We start from the raw sequence: 22,104 nt of genomic DNA, 5'->3' as shown, positions 1-22,104 counted from the left end.
CATGAAGAGAAACAACATCCACATCATAGGGGTTTCTGAAGGAGAAGAGCATAAACAGGGGAGAGAGAACTTGTTTGAAGAAATCATAGCTGAAAATTCCCCAAAATTGATGAAGGAAACAAATCACACAAGTTCAAGAAGCACAGAGAGTCCCATTAAAGAGGGACCCAAGGAGGTCTACACCAAGACACATGATAATTAAAATGCTGAAGTTAAAGACAAAGAAAGAATACTAAAAGCTGCAAGAGAAAAGCAGTTAATTACCTACAGAGGAGCCCACATAAAGAAAACATCTGACTTCTCAACAGAAACCCTTCAGGCCAGAAGGGATAGAAATATTCAAAGTGATGCAAAACAAGAACCTACAACCAAGACTTCTCTATCCAGCAAGGCTACCATTTAAAATTGAAGGAGAAATGAAAGCTTCCCAGACAAAAAAGATTCAAGGAATTCATTAAAACCAAAGTAGTACTCCAAGAAATGTTAAGAGGCCTGCTATAAAAAGAGCAAAGGGAAAGAAAATTGAGAGGAAGAGGTATGTTTAAAGAATAAAATGGCAATAAATAAGTACATATAAATAATAACGTTAAATGTAAATACATTAAATACTCCAATCAAAAGACATAGAGTAGCTGCATGGATAAGAAAATAGCACCCATGTATATGCTGTCTACAAGAGACCCAATTCAGAACAAAAGATATACATGGACTGAAAGTGAAGGGATGGAAAATAAGTATTCCATGCAAATTGAAATTAAAAAAAAAAAAGCTGGGGTAGCAATACTTATATCTACTAACATCAATGAATATATCATCCAGACAAAAAATTAACAAAGAAACAGTGGCCTTAAATGCACACTAGATCAACTGGATTTAATTGATATCTTCAGAACCTTTCACCCCAAAGCAGCAGAATATACATTCTTTTCAAATACTCATGATACATTTTCTAGGAAACACCACATGTTAGGACACCAAAGAAGTCTCAATAAATTTAAGAAGATTGAAATCATATCAAGCATCTTCTCTGATCAAAATAGCATAAAACTAGAAGTCAACTACAAGAGAAAAACTGAAAAAGACTCAAACACTTGGAGGCTAAATAACATGTTATTAAATAACAAATAGGTTAACAATGAGATCAAGGAAGAAATTTTAAAAATTCCTTAAAACAAATGAAAATGAACATACAACAACTCAAAAATCTATGGGACACAGCAAAAGCAGTCCTGAGAGGAAAGTTCATAGCATTTCAGGCATACCTTAAGAAGCAAGAAAAATATCAAATAAACAACCTAACATGCACCTAAAAGAACTAGAAAAAGAACAACAAATAAAGCCCAGAGGAAGTAGAAGGAAGGAAATAATAAAGATCAGAGTGAAAATAAATGACAAAGAGGCTAAAAAAAAAAACAATACAAAAGATCAATGAAACCAAGAGCTAGTTCTCTGAAAAGGTTAACAAGATTGACAAACTTTTAACAAGACTCATCAAGAAAAAAAGAGAGAGGACTCTAATAAATAAAATTAGAAATGAAACTTGGAGAAGTAACAATTGACACCACAGAACTACAAAGAATTGTAATAAAATACTACATATGAAGATCTATATGCCAAAAAATTAGACAACCTAGGTGAAATGGATAAACTCCTAAAAACATACAATCTTCCAAAACTCAATCTGAAAGAATCAGAAACCTAAACAAACAGATTACAACAAATGAAATAGAAAGTTATTTAAAATCTGCCAGCAAACAAAAGTCCTAGACCAGATGGCTTTGCAGGTGAATTTTACCAAACACTCAAAGAAGATTTCTTTGGAAGAAGAATTTTACTAAACACTCAAGCTATTCCAAAAAATTCAAGAGGAGGGAAGACTTCCAAATTTATTTTATGAGGCAAGCATTATACTCATTCCAAAACCAAGTAAAGACACTACAAAAAAAGAAAACTATAAGCAATATCCCTGATGAACATAGATGCTAATATTCTGAACAAAATATTAGTAAACCAGATCCAGCAATACATTAAAAAGATTATATCTCATGACTAAATTGGATTTATTCTGGGGAGGCAAGGCTGGTACAATATTTGTAATCAATAAATGTGATTCATCACATAAAAAATGAAAGATAAAAATGACATGATTTTAACAATAGATGCATAGATGCAGAAAAATCATTTGATAAAATCCAGCACCCATTTATGATCAAAACTCTGAGCAAAGTAGGAATACAGGGAACATACTTCAACATAATAAAGGCCATATATGACAAACCAACACCCAACATCATACTCAATGGGCAAAAATTAAAAGCAATTCCCTTAAGATCAGGAACAAGGCAGGGGTACCCCCTTTCACCACTCTTATTCAACATAGTTTTGGAAGTCTCCTAGTCACAGCAATCTGACAAGAGGAAAGAAAACGCATCCAAATTGGAAAAGAAGAAATAAAACTGTCATTATTTGCTGATAAGATGATACTGTACATAGAAAACCCTAAAATCTCAGTCAAAAACTACTAGACCTGATAAATGAATTCAGCAAGGTGGCAGGATATAAAATTAATATTCAGAAATCAGTGGCATTTTTATACACCAACAATAAACTGTCAGAGAAAGTAGGGAAACAATTTCCTTTATTATTGGAACAAAAAAATAAATAAATAAAGTACTTAGGAATAAATTTAACCAAGGAGGTAAAAGACTTGTACTTAGAAAATTGTAAGACACTGAAAAAAGAAATCAGGAAGATATAAACAAGTGGAAGCTTATATTGTGTTTATAGACAAGAATTAATATCATTAAAGTGTTTATCTACAATCGTGAAGGGGATTATTCTTTTGAGTTCGTTCTCAATTGTTTCATTGTTGGCATATAGAAAGGCTATTGACTTCTGTATGTTAATTTTGTATCCTGCAACTTTACTGTATTGGCTTATTGTTTCTAGTAGTCTTTTTGTGGATTCTTTGGGGTTTTCGATGTATAGGATCATATCATCTGCAAAAAGTGATACCTTTACTTCTTCTTTTCCAATATGGATGCCTTTTATTTCTTTGTCTTGTCTGATTGCTCTGGCTAGAACCTCTAGTACCACATTAAATAAGAGTGGAGAGAGTGGACAACCCTGTCTTGTTCCTGATTTAAGGGGGAAAGCCTTCAGTTTAGTGCCATTTAATATGATGTTAGCTGATGGTTTATCATATAGAGAAGTGAAGGCAAAAATTGATGAATGGGACTACATCAGACTAAGAAGTTTTTGCTCAGCAAGAGAAACTGATAACAAAATAAACAGAAAGCCAACTAAATTGGAAATGATATTTTCAAACAACAGCTCAGATAAGGGCCTAATATCCAAAATATACAAAGAACTCATAAAACTCAACAACAAACAAACAAACAATCCAATAAAAAAATGGGAAGAAGACATGAACAGACACTTCTCCTAGGAAGAAATACAAATGGCCAACAGATATATGAAAAGATGCTCATCTTCTTTAGCTATTAGAGAAATGCAAATCAAAACTGCAATGAGATACCACCTCACACCTGTTCGATTAGCTATTATTAGCAAGACAGATAATAGCAAATGTTGGAGAGGCTGTGGAGAAAAAGGAACCCTCATCCACTGTTGGTGGGAATGTAAAGTAGTACAACCATTATGGAAGAAAGTGTGGTGGTTCCTCAAAAAACTGAAAATAGAACTACCTTATGACCCAGCAATCCCTCTACTGGGTATATACCCCCAAAACTCAGAAACATTGATACGTAAAGACACATGCAGCCCCATGTTCATTGCAGCATTGTTCACAGTGGCCAGGACATGGAAACAACCAAAAAGCCCGTCAATAGATGACTGGATAAAGAAGATGTGGCACATATACACTATGGAATACTACTCAGCCATAAGAAATGATGACATCGGATCATTTACAGCAAAATGGTGGGATCTTGATAACATGATATGAAGCGAAATAAGTAAATCAGAAAAAAACAGGAACTGCATTATTCCATCGTAGGTGGGACATAAAAGTGAAACTAAGAGACATTGATAAGAGTGTGGTGGTTACGGGGGGGCAGGGGGGAAAGGAAGAGGGAAAGGGGGAGGGGGAGGGGCACAAAGAAAACTAGATAGAAGGTGACAGAGGACAATCTGACTTTGGGTGATGGGTATGCAACATAATTGAACGACAAGATAACCTGGACTTGTTATCTTTGAATATATGTATCCTGATTTATTGATGTCACCCCATTAAAAAAATAAAATTATTTTTAAAAAAATGTTTATCTACTCAAAGCAGTCTATACATTTAATGCAATTCCTATTAAAATACCAATGGCATACTTCATAGATCTAGGATAAGTATTCCAAAAATTCATATGGAACCAAAAAAGAACCTGAATAGCCTCAGCAATCTTGAAAGTGAAGAACAATGTGGGAGGTATCACACTTCCTGATATGAAGTTATACTACAAGGCCATAGTAATCAAACAGCTTGATATTGGTATAAGAACAGGCATACAGATCAATGAAACAGAACAGAGAACCCAGAAATAAATCCACACCTTTATGGTCAATTGATATTTGACAAAGGAAGCAAGAGCATACAATGGAGTAAAGACAGTTTTTAAAAATGTTATTGGGAAAACTGGACAGGTACATGCAAAATAATTACACTAGACCACCATCTTACACCATTCACAAAAACAAACTCAAAATGGATAAAAGACTTAAATGTAAGTCATGAAACCATAAAAATCTTGGAAGAAAATATAGGCAATAAATTTTCCGATATCTCTCATAGCAATATTTTTGCAGATACAGCTCTAGGGGCAAGTGAAATAAAGGACAAAATAAACAAATGGGACTGTCAAACTAAAAAGCTTTTGCACAGCAAAAGAAAGCATGAACAAAATAAAAAGACAGCCCAAACAATGGGAGAACATATACGCTGATACATCTGATAAGAGGTTAATAACCAAAATGTATAAGGAACTTCTAAAACTCACCACCAGGAAAGTAAACAATTCAATTTAAAAATGGGCAAGGGAACTGAATCAACACTTCTCCAAGGAGGGCATACAGATGGCCAATAGGCAGATGAAAAAATGTTCAACGTCACTTATCATCAGAGAAATGAAAATTAAAACTACAATGAGATACCACCTCACACCAGTCAGAATGGCTTTTATCAACAAATCAACGCACAAGTGCTGGTGAGGATGTGGAGAAAAGGGAACTCTCCTGCACTGCTGGTGGGAATGCAGACTGGTGCAGCCACTGTGAAAAACAGTATGGAGATTCCTCAAAAAAATTAAAAATGGAACTGCCTTTTGACACAGCTATCCCACTTTAAGAAATATATCCTAAAAATCCCAAAACACTAATTCAAAAGAAGATATTCACCCTCATGTTTATGGCAGCACTGTTTACAATAGCCAAGTTTTGGAAACAGCCCAAGTGTTTATCAGTGGATGAATGAATAAAGAAGCTGTGGTACATTGACACAATAGAATACTACAGGGCCATGTAAAAGAAGAAAATCTTACCTTTTGCGATGGCATGGATGGACCTGGAGATTATTATGCTACATGAAATAAGCCAGGCAGAGAAAGACAAATATCATATGATTTCACTTATATGTGGAATCTAATGAACACAGTGAACTGAGGAACGGAATAGAGGCAGAGGCGGGGTCACAGGGAGCAGAGGGACAGCTGTCAGAAAGAAGGGGGATGAGGGGAAGGGACCAGAGAAAGTGAAGGGATTAGTGAAATTATATATATATATATCTCACACATAGATACAGATAACAGAACAGCAGATCCCAGAGGGAAAGGAGGAGGGAGTCAAGGGGAGGGGGCCAAAGAGGGTGTAATGGGGCACATTGTTGGGGGGGGGGGGTGAGGGCAATATATTGAGTGGGACACTTGAATCCATATTAACACAATAAATTTAAAATTTTAATTAGAAGTTTTTGAAAATAAACCCCCACCAATAAGATGCCTTTTCCATCCGGGGATTCAGTGATTGGGAAGTAATGGACTGACTCTCTAAAATTTCAGCTATTGTGTTCTTTGAGCCTGTGAATCTTTGTTTTTTAAAACACAATAGAATGGTAATAATAGACAATCATAACGTTTGCCAAACACCTACCAGGAAAGAGATGGTTTAAAAAAAAATCTGACCTTAGGAATATTATGCAAATCTTTCATTCTTCAGGAGGAATCCAAGACCTAAAAGGAATGAATGGTGTATCCACAGTCACATAACAAATTTTGACTATTTCTTTACAGTCTAAACTGAACTTCCAATTTTGCTCAATTTCAATTGGCCAACTTCTGGATTTTTTTTTCTTTTTTGATTCCCATAAAGCTATTGTTTTCTGGGGTGGGAATGCTAAGTGGGTTAAGCACAAGTTTAAGAGAGAGGAAATTCACATTCTAATCCTGCCTGACAGTGACCCTGAACTAGTTGCTATGTAAACCAGGAAAACTGTTTTTCTTTGATGGTTTCAGTTTAAGTTACATATTAATATATGAAGTTGATAAATACAATAAATTCTCTTTTTTCAGTAAAACAAGAGATATTTTTCTTAATCATGTTTTCCTATTAATATATATATATTAATATCAACATCTTTCAAAAATTATGGTGTAAAGGACCCATAACGGAAGGTCAGGTACTAAGTTGGACACCTTCTAATCATGGTTTTATTATTCAGAAAGCCTTTCCATATCCTGCTTATTAGCTTCTAATTGTAAATATTACTTAATTGTTGTGACTAAACCACCTAATTAGAATTCCCGTTGCTTTCTCCATATTTAGCTCCTGCTACAAGAGATTCATTTAGGCTTGTGCGTGCCAATGTTTCACTATGTGAGATAGCGACGGAAGGTCATTTTCACATTAAGTATGAGAGATGCACCTGTCCCTTTAAAAAGTAATAATAATAATAATCTCTAGTAATAACATGGCCCAGGAAACTCAGAAAATGCTCACATGCACATCGATGTCACAGGAGCACGACTAAAGAGCAATACGTGACCGTTAGAATCTAGGCAGAGAGGAAGGGACCATACAGTGTTCCATTGCAGGTTGACCTCTGGCAAGTTTTTTTTCATCATATTTCTTTTAATCTTATTTGGCACCTCTGGACACTGGAAGAACTTGAAAACAGAATTTGGGAAATGAAGTACATAAAACAATATGTGACCCCAAGGTCTTTTTCTTTTTTTTTTTTTTTTTCTTCCCCAGAAACAGGAAACAATCTGTCTAATCCTCCTGTTTAAGAGTCAGTGGTGAGATCGGCAGTTGTCTCTGTACATCCTCACCTTGGAGGCCCTGAATTGGAATGACATCCAAAGACCTTCCTTGCAGCTTCCCAGACAGGATAGAAAAATGCTTCCAGTGTGCGTCATATCATTGTTTCAATGTTTTCATTAATCACTGTAGTTGATGATTTTGTCTTTTTTTTAACTATAATAATCTAAGAGGAGGAATATATATGCCATCAGCTTCCTACACGTATTTCTGTGTCCCAAAAATAACCCTTGTTTCCAAAACTCGTTCAAAATCATTGTAAATCTCCAATTTCTACCTGTTGGTAATAATTTTTGTTCCATTTATCCAGATAACTTCTGCATTCCCAGCTAATCACAGAGCTCTATAATTGGGGAATTTCAAAGACTTCATTTAAAGATAAAGAACTGCACATTTTGTGTTACTTATTTTAAGAATACTTAAAGCCCTGGAGTTTGGTATGAATTCACTTGACATCCCTAGTTCCTGAGACCATCACAAGAAGTCTTCTGGTAAAACAGATTATGCCAAACTCTCTCCAGTGGTTGCCAGGACAACTTTTTCCTTCTTCTCAGTTAGAGTTAATTGAGTGTTAACTTGGGTGTTCAGAAGAAAATTGGCTAATTTTCAGGGGGGAAAAGTGGAACTCAAGATATACTAATGTATTGAATTACTATTGAATTACCATTTGATGTGTGTTGGCTTTTTTGTCCTACACTTTGGAACACAGCCATTCCAAAGTGTTTATGTTCAAAATATCTGGTCAGAATCAGTCAAAACACTTATGTTGAAGTTCTCCCTCATGACATGACACCTGTCTGAAGACACTGGGAAAGCCTTCGTCCGAGGCACCCCGAGCTACAACAGCTGGCATTAGCCTTGCTTGACTCCTGCCCAAGTTGTCAGAGATTTTACCCAAGAGGCACATTAACAGCCACACTTTTTGTTCTAAATTTACAGTACCAAATTTTACCAAGGAATTCCAGATTTGAAAATAATAAAAAGCCAAGGAGTGTAAGTTCCATTGTTAGCCCAGAAGTGAGTCACCGCTGCAGAATTTCTTCTGTCTACTGATTAGACCGGATACATGCTGGGTGGTGCGGCAGGAAAAGCCATTGCTCTCTGTATGTGAGTTAATAGTCACAAAAGGTCAAAATTTTAACATGTTAAAAACCAAATCTCTCTCCTGGGCATCTGGAGGATTTTTTTTTTTCAAAATACTCTCCCAGTAGAAAAGGGAAAAAACCACATATTTCCCCTCCTAACCTGAGTTTACCCCCAGCTGACACAGCTACGTGCCTCCTTGCATGGAGACGGCGACGACACTGATTTTTGTGTTTGTCGAGGCTAATGTGGTATGAGATAGCTGACATTTGAGGAAGGGCAAAATGTCTGAATCCTCTCTGGCCTGGCCAAACACAGTGTTTTTCCTCTGTGGCCACAAAACCATCAGAGCCACTTAACCAACAACACTTTTCCTATAAATGAAATGACTGTCTTTCATGTGGAATGGAGCATAATTAGGGTGAACAAATCATTTGAACATCCAAATCAAACCACTTCTGAGAATGAGGGGTGGCCCTATTAAAAATTACACCAGGACAACAGGCGTGAACCAGAACTGTGCCAGATAAAGCCAGATGCGTGATCACCCTAGGCATAGGAGTAGCTAAGCATTTACCAAAAGAATAAGGATATGCAGCATTGATTTTATACTCTCTGATTGACAACCACTGTGCATAGTGTTTTATGGGTCATCTCATTTAAACCTTACCAAACTTGAAAACTTACTAGGTAAATACTGCTTGCCAAGCCAATGGATTGCAAACATTTTTTATGAGCAATGGGAAGATGAAAATCTTCAAAACACCAATATGGAAAACCACACACAAAAAAAGCAGAACTGCCCTGGTCAAAGCTGGGATGAGGAGCTAGACCTACAGACCCAGCCATCTTGCCTCCCCCCCCCCCAGCCACGGCCCTGAGGCACCACTGCACAACTCCACTTTCCTGCTGTTTCTGTGATAGCCTTCAGCTAGACGTTGCTGTGCTCTGACATTTAATCCTCACAATCTGATGAGCTTTATCATTGTCATTTCATAAATGAAGATGCCCCAGCAGGGAAGCAGGAAATGATTTGTTCAAAATCATAAAGCTAGTAGGTTCAAAAGCAAAGATGCAGACCTGAACCAGTCAGACTCCAAACCCACCTCTTCCCCCAAAATCACCTGCCTCCACCACAGCAGACTTCCGGGCTGGTTCATCTTTAGAAACATACTTGTATTTTTCCATCCAGGCTTGCCCAACTTAGACAATGTCACGCCCTCTACCAAGTGTGTTCTTCACCCTCCAAGGCCTTCAGAGGCCACATCCCAGACCTTCCAACCAGTTGTGTTTGACCAGATAGCACCAAAGAGTAAAAGTAACAGTAAAAGTAGCTAACAATACAGTGTCTCTCTGGGCTCGGCTGTGTGCTAAAATATGTTAAATGGATTGTCCCAACGATTTCTCGTAACAGTACTATGAGGTAGACACTGTTATTTTATTACCTCATCATTTTGAAGACAAGAAAAACTGAGCACTGCAGAGATTACATAATAAGGTAAAACAGCTCATATGTGATGGAGGCAGGATTTGTCTTGACAACAGTGTGTAATGTCTCTTCCCTCTTAACATACTTTGGTTTCTACTGGTAACGAACCTGGCACCTTGGCATTCTAAACCTGTTCGAACCCATGACTATGTTCATAGCTAACTAGGTTCCCTTGCCCTGATTTTACATGACCTTACTCTTTTTATTAACTAATCCCTACTGGGCAGTAGGTGTGGTTCCTTAATGTGTTATCCGGGGGAAACAGATTTGTATCTAAAGACAAATCTCCAAGGAGGGACGGTCCTTACCACAGTGCATTGAGTAATGGCAGTGGGCAGTGTGTCGGTTACACTGCCTTGAATGAGGATGATGCAGCTATTTTGGGCCCCATCAGCCTTCTCCGCCGAAGCATCATCGTAGTGATTCATGTGGGAATCTCTTAAAATGTTAGCCTTGGTTAAGTTTGAACAATGATCTATTAGAGGTCAAGGATTACTTTAGTGGCTGATCTTTAAAAAGCTGTTGGCTTTCAAAGTTAATAATAATTTAAAAAAAAAGTATCTTTGCATTATGCCTTTGAGGGCCAGTTTTGTTAAGAATTTTAAGTCAGTGATATAGATCCAGACTTCAGCAAGTCTATGGAGCCTTTCAAGTAATTGAAAGATACCCATAGGCTAAGTCAGAACTTGCCTGGAAGGTGAATTATTAGAGGGTTCTCCTGAGAGTTTCATAATTCATCTAACGCTATTCATTTAGTCCATACATGTATTCTGTATACAGGCACTGTATTAGCTTCTTGGATTTTTTTTTTTTTTTTTTTTTTTTTTTTTACTATGGTCACCCTATAAAAAGAATGCACTTATCCCATAATGGAGTAAAATCTACTGGGTAATCTTAGATTTTAAGTTTACAAAGGTCAACAGAGTATTTTCTATACCATTTAATGCAATTAGGCAGTTATTAAATATTTTCAAAGATGACAGTGGTGAGTTCTTGAATTTGAATCAGCCTCCAGTGAATGTATGATGATCCCTTTGTCCTCTTTCAGCCTGAAGTTTATCTGTTGTCATGTGACCTAAAAAGGGCATGACCTGGCTAACCTACATCTTTATAAATGACAACTGAGAAGATGTTTAAGGCATGCGTGTTAAATATCTGAAAGACACCAAGCTAGGGGTGAAAAGTAGTGACATCAGTAAATGAGAACATTGTGCTAAAACCAACATGTTGAACTTAATAGGAATAAAAAGAAAGTTCTGTATTTAGTTTCAGAAATTCAATAACATATATTCAGGATAGGAGAGAGCTGTAATTTTCACATTTAAAAAATCCTGCAGACTTTTTCATTAACTTAACCCTTCACTCAATATTTCAAAATGCCTGCTGAGTGCCAAGCACCCGGTAGGCACCATGGAATCTTACCACCCAATGCACCTGCAAATGACAATTTAATTGGTCAGTAATGTACAGCTCAAGGGAGAAAATATTCCCACTGACTAGATTTCATCAGGAGTAGACACAACACTCTAAGAAGGACAGTTGATAAAATGGCCTATAGAAGAGGGAGACTAGACTGGTGAGTGACAGGGAAACCAGTCTGGATAGAAATATTAAGTACCACAGGATGTTTAGTCTAGAGAAGAAAAGATTATGGAACTTTGATGGTTGTTTTCTAGCATCTAGAGCTATTGTGTGACTATAAGAGGAGCCTTACGACATTTTTGGGTTATTTTAGTTTAGCCAATGGGGTCAAAGTTGGAGAGGGACAGCTTCATTTTGATGTCTTCAAAAGCTTTCCTGCCAACTTGGGGAGGAGCAGCCTCTGAAGGCCCCTCACCCCAGGAGGATTCCAGCAGAAACTGACTGACCGTCTGCCAGGTAGACTGCTCCTCTCTGGAAAAGCTACCTTATGTCAGCGATGGAAATGAGTGATCTCTGAGGAACCCTTTGATGTTAATTCTTTCATTTTTAATTTTCCCAGTTAAGTGGGAAGTGATGTAACTTTTCCATATACCTTTCTTAAGCCGTCAGACCCACGAAAATCTTGCTATCCCACAACTAATAAGTTCATTCCCCTTTTTCCCCACCTTCACTCCCCTTTTTTTAAATTTATTTTTCTGAAGCTGGAAAAGGGAGAGACAGCCTTGACTCAGTTACCAGAATGTCGCAGAAAATATACTCCAAATGTTAGAATGTACTGCTGACCCATTCAGAATAGTTATGAAAACCTAGACTGTGTCTTTGCCCAATCCCCTATTATACTCGTCAATACCAGTGATCCCCAGAACAGACAAGAAGAGGAAAATCTTGCCTCAAAAGAGGTAAATAGAGAGAGGAAGTTCGCAGACCAGAAGCATGAGACAGAACACACAAAGCAGTCAGGCGTCCCCAAACTACAGCCTGTGGGCCGCAATGCAGCCCCCTGAGGCCGTTTATCCAGCCCCCACTGCACTTCTGGAAGGGGCACCTCTTTCATTGGTGGTCAGTGAGAGGAGCACTGTATTTGGCAGCCCTCCAATGGTCTGAGGGACAGTGAACTGGCCCCCTGTGTAAAAAGTTTGGAGACCCCTGCCGGCAGCCCAAAGGAAAGGACTAATGGTGCCATGAGCTGTGTGAGGTGTGAGTGCCAGAGGAAGGGGGGCGCCCTTAGCGCCTTGGAGCTGCCCTAATATTTACTGTGGCCGCACCGCTCAAGCTTCAGTCAAGGCCAGCATCTTCTGGACACCTGCTCTGTTATTAGTTGTGCCCAGAGTCGTCATCTAGCTAAGAGGAAGAGTGACCACAGCCTCAGCCGGCCATTTGTGTTGTCAACTTATAACTAAGGAACATTTGGCCAGAAAGTTGCCTTCAATCAACAAAATACCATATTTTTCGCTCCATAAGACGCACTTTTTTTCCCCCAAAAGTGGAAGAAAAAATGCCCATGTGTCTTATGGAGTGAAAAATACGGTATTTTATTAAATATTTAAACACACTATTTGGTTCAGATTTTTTTTTTTTTTTTTTAATTTTCCCCCTTAAAACCCTAGGTGTATCTTATAGTCAGGTGAGTCTTTTTTTTTTTTTTTTTTCTGAATCTGGAAACGGGGAGAGACAGTCAGACAGACTCCCGCATGCGCCCAAGCGGGATCCACCTGGCACGCCCACCAGGGGGTGACGCTCTGCCCACCAGGAGGCGATGCTCTGCCCCTCCGGGGCGTCGCTCTGTTGCGACCAGAGCCACTCTAGCGCCTGGGGCAGAGGCCAAGAAGCTATCCCCAGCGCCCCGGCCATCTTTGCTTCAATGGAGCCTCGCTGCGGGAGGGGAAGGGAAGAGACAGAGAGGAAGGAGAGGGGGAGGGGTGGAGAAGCAGATGGGTGCTTCTCCTGTGTGCCCTGGCCAGGAATCGAACCTGGGACTTCTGCACGCCAGGCCAACGCTCTACCACTGAGCCAACCGGCCAGGGCCCAGGTGAGTCTTATGGAGCAAAAAATACAATATACAATTCTGGGGGAAAAGACTGATAAAGAGGTATATTTACTTCTTTATCTGTTACCAAATATATCATTTTGGGATTATGTCAATCTGTTTAGTTTAGAAGGGTGGAATTTCACTATTTGAAAATCTTGTAAGCTTGTATTTATAGAGGTTGACAAATAAACATAGATACAAGCCCAGTTTTAGTTATTACAATTAACCAAAAATCATGTTACAGTAAGGCAGCATATTGTGTTTTTAAGTTGAAATGCTTATGTGATCTAAAAATAATTATTTAGAATGGTAACAGCCAGTAGGAAGAACTGGCTAAAACATAGTTTCAAAATTAGTTATATTATTGCAGAGTTAGGGAGACTTTATAGGATTTTATAATGATGTTGTTGTTCAGTTAACAGGAAAAATAATTAGCATTTTATATTACTTTCTGGTAGTTTTGCTAAGTACAAGAACCCTTATTTCACAGAGCAAAATGTGAGATAGCTGTTTTATATATAAAAATCTAATGAGAAATATCATTTTTTCCTCATGAAGGCTGCTACCTTCTACTAATTCAATAACAATAGGTGTACTGAGAAACTAATGATGATATAATGATAACAAAAGGGAAAAAGCAAGAGCCAATCCCCTTTTTCCAACTTGATTAAGGGCCCACCCACAATTGTATTTAGACACCCAGCATACCCCACCCAGGGGCTGAAGTTGTTTCCATATAACATACTCAGACTATTGCAATGTAGTTGTTCTTTTACTTGTAGAAAGAGCAACATTTCACAGTTGAGTTTTGTTTGGTAAACTGACTTTGATCAATTTTAATCCAAGTGCATAAACCGTTTTAACAGAGGATAAATAATAAGGCACCTGAAAAGTAATACAAACACTCCAGATATTTATTTAATTCACTGAACTCTCATAAGAATCCTACAAAATAGGTGCCGTAATTACTCCCACTTTAAAAGAGAAGGAAGCTGAGACACAGAGGGTTTTAAGGAACTTGTCTATGATCACACTACTAAGAATTGGCAGAAGGAAGATTTGAACTCGAACAGCCTGGCAGATTCCTAACCAATAGGCTACTGCCTCCCCGGTAATGGGATGTAAGTAAAATTAATGAAGTGCCTAATGTGTACCACACCCTGTTAATCCCTTTATATACATTAGCATATTAAGTCACCAGTTGGGTTATTTGGACACAAGTAAAAGGGATAATGAAAGAAGCACCAGGTCACCTGTCGGTTGACATAACACCATTGCCTGGATGTGTTCTCTGTGTTCCCTGAGATTGCAGGATGTCAGCAGTAAGAAGTTACTGTGTTATCTCCTCCTTGCAGGGGCGGGATGGTCCAGACCAGCGAGCAGTATGAATTTGTGCATCATGCTCTGTGCCTGTACGAGAACAGACTTTCAGCAGAAACTGTCCAGTGATTCTCTGAAGGTTTACCAGTCCATCCATCTCTAAGGGTGATTAATCAATTACCCACTTGAGGCTTCTAGAAGGAACTTCCTCAATTAAAGGAACAAGAAGCCCTGAAATCAAGCTGTGGCATGGATTGTGGAAGATGGCAACATATGAAGGATTGCCAGCCCTTGTGTATATGAATGCATCTGTAAGCATCTCGAGTTATTCTGAAGGCCCTGTAATGCTGGAGGTATGAGACTTCTCGCACAGCTGAGGTTTTGGGGTTGTCTGTGTTGATTATCTGCCACACAGAACATATGTATGAAACACTCAGTGATGTATGTCATCAGATGATGACCAGAAGAGCTGCTGAAGAAATTATTATTGTGTGTTTAGATGCTTTAATGTTTGCAAAATCTGTCTTGTGAATGGACTGTCAGCTGTTAAACTATTCCTTTTTAAGTGCTATTATCTTTCTCAGTTACCAGAATCTTGCTGCTAAAGTTACAAGTGATTAATAAAAGATTTTTAACAAATAAGTTCTTGTTTTGGGGAAAAGAAATCAAAAGCAGTGACTATTTTATATGGAAATGTATCTTGATAATATTACCTATTAAATGTGTATTTATCAGTACCTCCTCTCCATCAATTACAGAGCACAATGATTGTCATTGGGTATATATGTATTTATTCTTTACTATTGGACATAGAGGTGGATTCTGCTCCAGCACTCTACTCCCTGTACTTCTACATTGTGAGTCGTTTTACTGTAAAAAGGGAAAACAAATTTGCAGCAACTTTGACACATCAAGAATGTTAAATACTTATCTCTCTTTTATTAAGAAGGAGTTTCTGAGTATGCTGTTCTACCTGGAATCTCTTGCCCAATAGAAGGCAATTGTTTTTCACAATGATGTAACCTGTCACATTTCCAGAGGTTCTTTAAAGGATGCTTTTTTGGAGATCCTTACACTTCTGAAAGGTTTTAATTCTCAAGAGACAAATAAAGTTAAAACAAAAACTACACTCAGCAAACACCAGATGTTCTGCTCAAATATGAATTTTTAATGCAGCTATGTTGACTTTGTTTCATACTGCCAATAAACTACTCTTAGTACTAAATACTGAGTAAAGCAGGTACTGTTTTTTTCCTATTGGGAGAGAGACTATTATCTTCTGGGACAAGGCTAAAGTAGATGATGTGATGGGTTTCATTTTAGTCTCTGCCTCTCCCCAGTGGAGATGACTATCTCAAATGTAATACAGATTGTCATCACTGGAGAGATAATAATCTCGTAGTGCCATCATTATGTGGTTTTCCTCGATAGACTCCCGGCATATCATTATAGGAACAGTACATGTTTATGTCTTTATATCACTTGTCCCAGACCCTCATAAATTACACGGTTTGTGTTTATCCAGCAGAATCACATCATCTAAAGAGATGTAATGTTGTAGGAGCATTCAATTATCTAAGATTACAATTCCTATCTTCCCTCTTGAGGTTAAGAAGTGCCAAAAGGATGGATGGTGGGAGAAAACGGGAGTTTAATTCCACTCCTGGTGGCTGGAGTTTTTTCTACATAATAAAAGAGAGGTAATCATAATCCCTTCTTTCTAAGGAAACAGACAAAAGGACACTGGTGTAAAACTTCCCCAAACAATTCAATAGGAGGAAGTGCTGTCACTGACTACCCCCCCACCCCATGAAGGCACATTTCCTTCCCTAATCTTTGCCTCTCTTATCTGGGAAAAAATTTTCCCCCAAGAGAAGCATGAACAGTTGTTAAGTGGAAAATGGAGGCTGAAATGTACATGGCGATTCTTACCTGCTTGGTCTTCAGGAGCTCAGGTGAGTGGACCTGCCTCAGTGTCCTGACACCTTTCTCTAGTAGCTGGTGGAGGAGATTCTGTCCTTTGAAAAATGCCTGAAATGAGGCGGAAATGGAGCCGGGTCTCCATGGCAGTTTAGCCAAAGCCAAAAACGATGAGGAATCAAAGGAGCCAGCTCTGTTCACACTGTTGAAACTTCTCTCCAAAAGAAAAAGAATGGCCTCCTCACGTCCTGCAAATGCCTTGGGCAACTCCTGAAATGGCATCTTTACGGCAGAGAGGAAGAAATAGTTATTATTATCTAACAGTCTGGGGCATTCTCCATGGGTTCTTTTTTTTTCCAATTAGGTTATGATTTTGTGTTTTGTGTGTGTGTGAGAGTTAAAGAAAGAAAACACAAGAAATGTAATTAAAGGGGATAAAGAACTGTGGTGTGCTTTGTTTGGAAGTTGTTAGTGGGCAGGAAGTTCTGAATGTTTTCATGGGAGAGCTGGGCAAATTAGGTGAAATCATGTTCTGAGCCTGAATACTTCACTTTTTAAGACTGGTGTTTAACAATTGGGTAATTTTTTTACATTAAGAAATGCTGATATTTTTATCTGTTGGTATTTGAGGGAAAATTGTGGATACTGTCACAAAATGGATAAATGCTTCTCTCTAGGACTATGAGAAATTTAGTTTGTAGCAATCAATACTTTCCTTGGTTACTCTTAGCTAGGGAGGTGTGTTTAGAAGGGTGGGAAAATTTGTGTTATTCTGGGTAAATGGATTCAATTTTTACTTAAGCTGTTAATTTACATACAAATATTTATTGCAGTGATAACAGGATTGCAGAAAGGGTTGCCTTTTAAAGTTGGTGGTGGAGGTGAGATGGAAATCAAATGGTTGAACAGGGAAATGAGTGTCTCCTAACTTCAGCATATTTAAAAGATTGGATTGAAACATCACACCAGTCTTTGGATGCTTTTGTTTCTTTTCCAAGTTTCCTGCCATTATTTCTATGGGGGCGTGTTTTCTGCCCTAAGCCATGTAAAAGTAATAAAGAAAGGGGCCTAAGTATGACATTTTGACATTTTGACATTGTCAGCCTGGGGATTTTAAGTTCCATGTGTTGAATCTGGGAATATTCCCTTGAGATGATAACAATAGCAAAAGAGGAGAAACCTGGTATTTTTCCTTGGCTGAGTTGGGGTGGGTGGTTTTGTTTTCTGATGGGCTTTGCAATTTGTTACACGGTACTAGGTGAGCTTTTCATCTTTCAGAGGGGTTTCAGATTGTCCACATACAGAAACACAAGTGCCTTTCTGAAAATAAGATAGTGTCCCTGGGCGTGTGCAGTGGGACCAACCAGAAGCAGCAGTGGATGTGGACTGAGGATGGAAAGCTTCTTCATGTAAAATCTGCACTGTGCCTGGGCATCTCCAATTCCTCTGGTGGCCCTTCCCGATCAGCCATCTTTGTCCACTGCTCCCAGGCACCCCGATGGACTTGCTATGAGAAGGAAGGGTTCCTTGAGGTGGAAAATGCCTCTATCTTTCTCAAGAAAGAAGGTGACAAAGCAGTGGTCAAGAAGGGCAGGAAATACCTCCATAGCTGGATGAAAATAGATGTCAACAAGGAGGGAAAACCAGTCAATGAAAGCCTCTGCTTAAAAAAAGGTGAGCTATTCCTTTCAGAATCAACTCTGACAGTTCTTCTGCTAAATGTCCTCTTTTTTTCACATTCAAAGGAAATCTAGCCCTGGCCGGGTTGCTCAGTTGGTTAGAGCATCATCCCAAAGCACCAAGGTTGCAGGTTTGATCCCTGGTCAGGGCACATATAAGAATCATCCAGTGAATGCATAAATAAGTGGAACAATAAATCAGTTTCCCTCTCTCCCTCTTTTTTTCTCTCTCTCCCTTTTTCTCTCTGAAATCAATCAATAATTAAAAAAAAAAAAAAAAAGTCCACATGCCCCAACACAATTTTTACGGAAGATTTATAAGTTCATGGAAATGGAGTATGTGGTACCCACCAACCTGGAAAATTTCATTATCCTTATTAAGATAAGCTCAACTTTTCTCTTTTTGTTTACCTCTCACTCTTTCTTCTTTTCTTGTTTCTTTTATTAATTCACCAAACATTTCCTGAGTTTTTCATCTGTGCCAGACACTGAGCACTTTAGTTAAGCACTGTAAAGTATAAAAATAGAGAGCTAGGCATAAACACAGCATACATATGTACCGTATTTTTCACTACATAAGACGCACCTGACCATAATGTATGTAGTAATTAAAGTCAATGTTCAGGGAATTAAAATTTTGCAGATGTAGACCCTTCTGTTCTCTGATTATAAGAAACCATTAGAATGTCCAAATGGTGGTTGAGGAGAGTAAAAAGATAAATTATGCTGTGCAAATCCTTTACACTAATGTTTAGGGGTAGATATCGTTTTGGGGTAACGAAACGGTAAGAACCAATGTGTAGCCACAAAGTTTTCTAATTTGTTGGCCACTGACGGCTAGAACCTAGATGACAGGCACATGTATACATGGGCACAGGTTCCTGATGCAGCACCCAGTTTAGTCCTGTGCTAGAATATTTTTATTTGTGACTACAAGTTAATTTTCTATTTTACTTAATCATTTTATTACTTACTCCTCTATTAGAAGTTAGCTTTACAAAGTTATCAAAGATAAAATTAATAGAATCATATCTATTAGGTACGAACGGACCTTACAAAGCACTCGAGAAATTATCTAGAAATTAAGATAGTCATCAAGGAGACTGAAATTTGTCAAGGTTAAGGGAAATGTCTTAGATAATTTAGTGGCAACAGTTTGATTATAACCCAAGTGTCTTAACTCCTTGTCTAGTGTACATTCCATTATACAGAGTTCCCCAAATGCTTGACTACAGACTTTTGCCCAATTGGCTACATAAGAATCACCTGGGGTGGGGTGGGGGGGAATCAGTGCCATAATTTCTTCCCCCACTACCAACTCCAAGGCTGTATTTCAAGAAATATGAATTAGGCATAATACCTTATGTATTTTAAAAAGTTCCGGGCCCTGGCCGGTTGGCTCAGCGGTAGAGCGTCGGCTGGGCGTGTGGAAGTCCTGGGTTCGCATCCCGTCCAGGGCACACAGGAGAAGCGCTCATCTGCTTCTCCAACCCTCCCCCTCTCCTTCCTCTCTGTCTCTCTCTTCCCCTCCCGCAGCCAAGGCTCCACTGGAACAAAGTTGGCCCGGGCGCTGATGCTGGCTCCATGGCCTCCATCTCAGGCACTAAAATGACTCAGATTGCAGCAGAACAACACCCTAGAGGGGCCGAGCATCACCCTCTAGTGGGCTTGCCAGGTGGATCCCAGTAGGGCACATGGGAGAGTCTATCTGTCTGTCCCTCCACCCCCACTTCACCCCCACTGCCTCTCATTTTGGAAAAATACAATAAATAAATAAATAAATAAATAAATAAATAAATAAATAAGTAAGTTCCATAGATAAATTTGCTCCAAAATTCCATTTGGATCAGCATATCAGCATATACTGTATCTGAAAATACTATTATTAGATGTTGATTTCTGATACTTATATGAGTCTTTCCACCATGTTAATTATTGAATAGTGTTCTGTCATTATTCATTTTATAAAATAAATAGCATTTATTTATATGCCAAATAAATGCTGTGGGCTTTTTTATGATAAAATTTGAGAGTTATAGTCTCTGTACTTATAAAACTTCTGACAATGAAAATAAATAAAAATATAAAAGTCAGAAAATTTAACTTTATCAGAGAATATACAGCATATAGCACCAATTTGTACAATTCCTTTTTATATACAAGAAGTGAGATTTCTCCCCAACTCTTGATCAAACTTTATTTAGCAGAATATTCTTTCATTAAAACTTTTAAAAATTAGATATAGATTCAGTGGAGACTTATTCAAAACAGAAGGTAATCCAGGGAAAAACTATCTGCTTTTACCTTCATAGAAAACATGTCCAATGATGGACTTCACCTCAAAGTAAATTGGATAAAATCAACTATTTACAGTTAACCACTGAGCAAACATCCTTAGCAATGTGTGTTGGGGGGAATGAGCTTCTAGAAAAACCAGAGTTAAAATTTGTACAATTGTGGCACGAAAAAAAAATTTTTTTTAATGTACTTAGGTATAGCACTTGCTTTAACACAATGATAAGGTAACAGACACATTTTACTGCTCCATCTCAAACTTACCATTAATAAAAAATGCAGAATGGTAGTTGTTGACCAATAGCACGAAAGCTCACTGATTTTCTAGAGAATCCATGATGAAAATTAAGCTGCATTCAGATGTTTGCAATGAATAGTTCCAAATGCCCTTCCCTAAAGAGTTGATAACTAAATATTATAATCTAGAGCACAAATAGGCAAGTTATTCAACTCTAAGATGAGAATTGTTTTATTAAGTTAGTCAGTAAAAGACATTTGTTGAAACTTTAATTATTCTTTTACCATTTCCAATACTTATTTTATATTATAGTCTCCCTCCCTTTCATTTCATCTTTATTCTAGCCCAATCTTGTTTATATATTTAATTTATTCATATATAAATATGTGTGTATATACATACATATACAAAACCTTTTCCTAAGATGTCATCTGTTTTATTTATCTTTCTTTCTTATTATTTTCCCACTTTTAAAAGGCACATTATATTTGACATCTTCCTAGAGTATAGAAAATACCAATGTAGTTAAAATTTTCTACCTCCAAAATGAGTTTTATTCAAGTTATCATATTTTCAACATGCTTGAAAATTATTAGTATCACTTAAAGGAGGGAAACTAACAAATTGTGTTTATTATTATTATACAACATTCCATTTCTATTATTGGTTAATCTGAGCCAATCATAGATTAATAAACTGAAATATACACTGATTTTTTTTAAAAAATGCATTTAAAATGTGGTTTTAATATGATATAGTGATTGCAAATCATCTTATAAGCAAGCTATTTGCAACTTAAATGCAACACTTTGTCAATTGGCCCAGGATGATCCACCTCTTCTTGAATCGTGTTCTAAGAGGAATTGTGTATAATGTGAAAACAATGTGGTAAAATGGTACAAGAAAGCTCTTTAAAAATAGCTTCAACATATTGTTCCATTGTGTAAGAACTTTTGTTTGCACTTGTGAAAACGCAACTTGATCTTTTATGAATTATAAAATGTATCTATCTTTTTTTTTTTAGATTTTTTTTATTTATTCATTATAGAGAGGAGAGAGAGAGAGAGAGAGAGAGAGAGAGAGAGAGAGAGAAGGGGGGAGGAGCAGGAAGCATCAACTCCCATATGCGCCTTGACCAGGCTAGCCCAGGGTTTCGAACCGGCAACCTCAGTGTTTCCAGGTTGACGCTTTATCCACTGCGTCACCACAGGTCAGGCTTGTATCTATCTTTTTAAAGAACTTCAGAAGGATATATAGATGCCCAAACATCCAAAGATCTACTATTTTTATAATTTCATAGCACACA

At 37.8% G+C, this 22,104-nt stretch overlaps 2 protein-coding genes across 3 annotated transcripts in view; both read left to right on the top strand.

The window, feature by feature from the left end:
- PTPRR (protein tyrosine phosphatase receptor type R) overlaps positions 1–15,399 on the top strand; it is a 299,896-nt gene extending 284,497 nt beyond the window's left edge. For both annotated transcript variants that reach the window (XM_066257665.1, XM_066257666.1), the window contains one exon: positions 14,702–15,399. In XM_066257665.1, the coding sequence (XP_066113762.1) occupies positions 14,702–14,795 (94 nt within the window). In that variant the 3' untranslated portion in view covers positions 14,796–15,399. The remainder of the gene's footprint in view (positions 1–14,701) is intronic.
- Positions 15,400–16,501: 1,102 nt separating this feature from the next.
- Positions 16,502–22,104, top strand: part of PTPRB (protein tyrosine phosphatase receptor type B) — a 120,518-nt gene continuing 114,915 nt past the window's right edge. The window contains exons 1-2 of the mRNA XM_066257663.1: positions 16,502–16,621; positions 17,865–18,260. Of these exons, the coding sequence (XP_066113760.1) occupies positions 16,567–16,621; positions 17,865–18,260 (451 nt within the window). The 5' untranslated portion in view covers positions 16,502–16,566. The remainder of the gene's footprint in view (positions 16,622–17,864; positions 18,261–22,104) is intronic.

Source organism: Saccopteryx bilineata, chromosome 2, assembly GCF_036850765.1.
Source record: "Saccopteryx bilineata isolate mSacBil1 chromosome 2, mSacBil1_pri_phased_curated, whole genome shotgun sequence".
NCBI classification, from domain to species: domain Eukaryota; kingdom Metazoa; phylum Chordata; class Mammalia; order Chiroptera; family Emballonuridae; genus Saccopteryx; species Saccopteryx bilineata.
The sequence above is the reverse complement of the archived record's forward strand: the minus strand, read 5'-3'. Positions and strand labels throughout refer to the sequence as shown.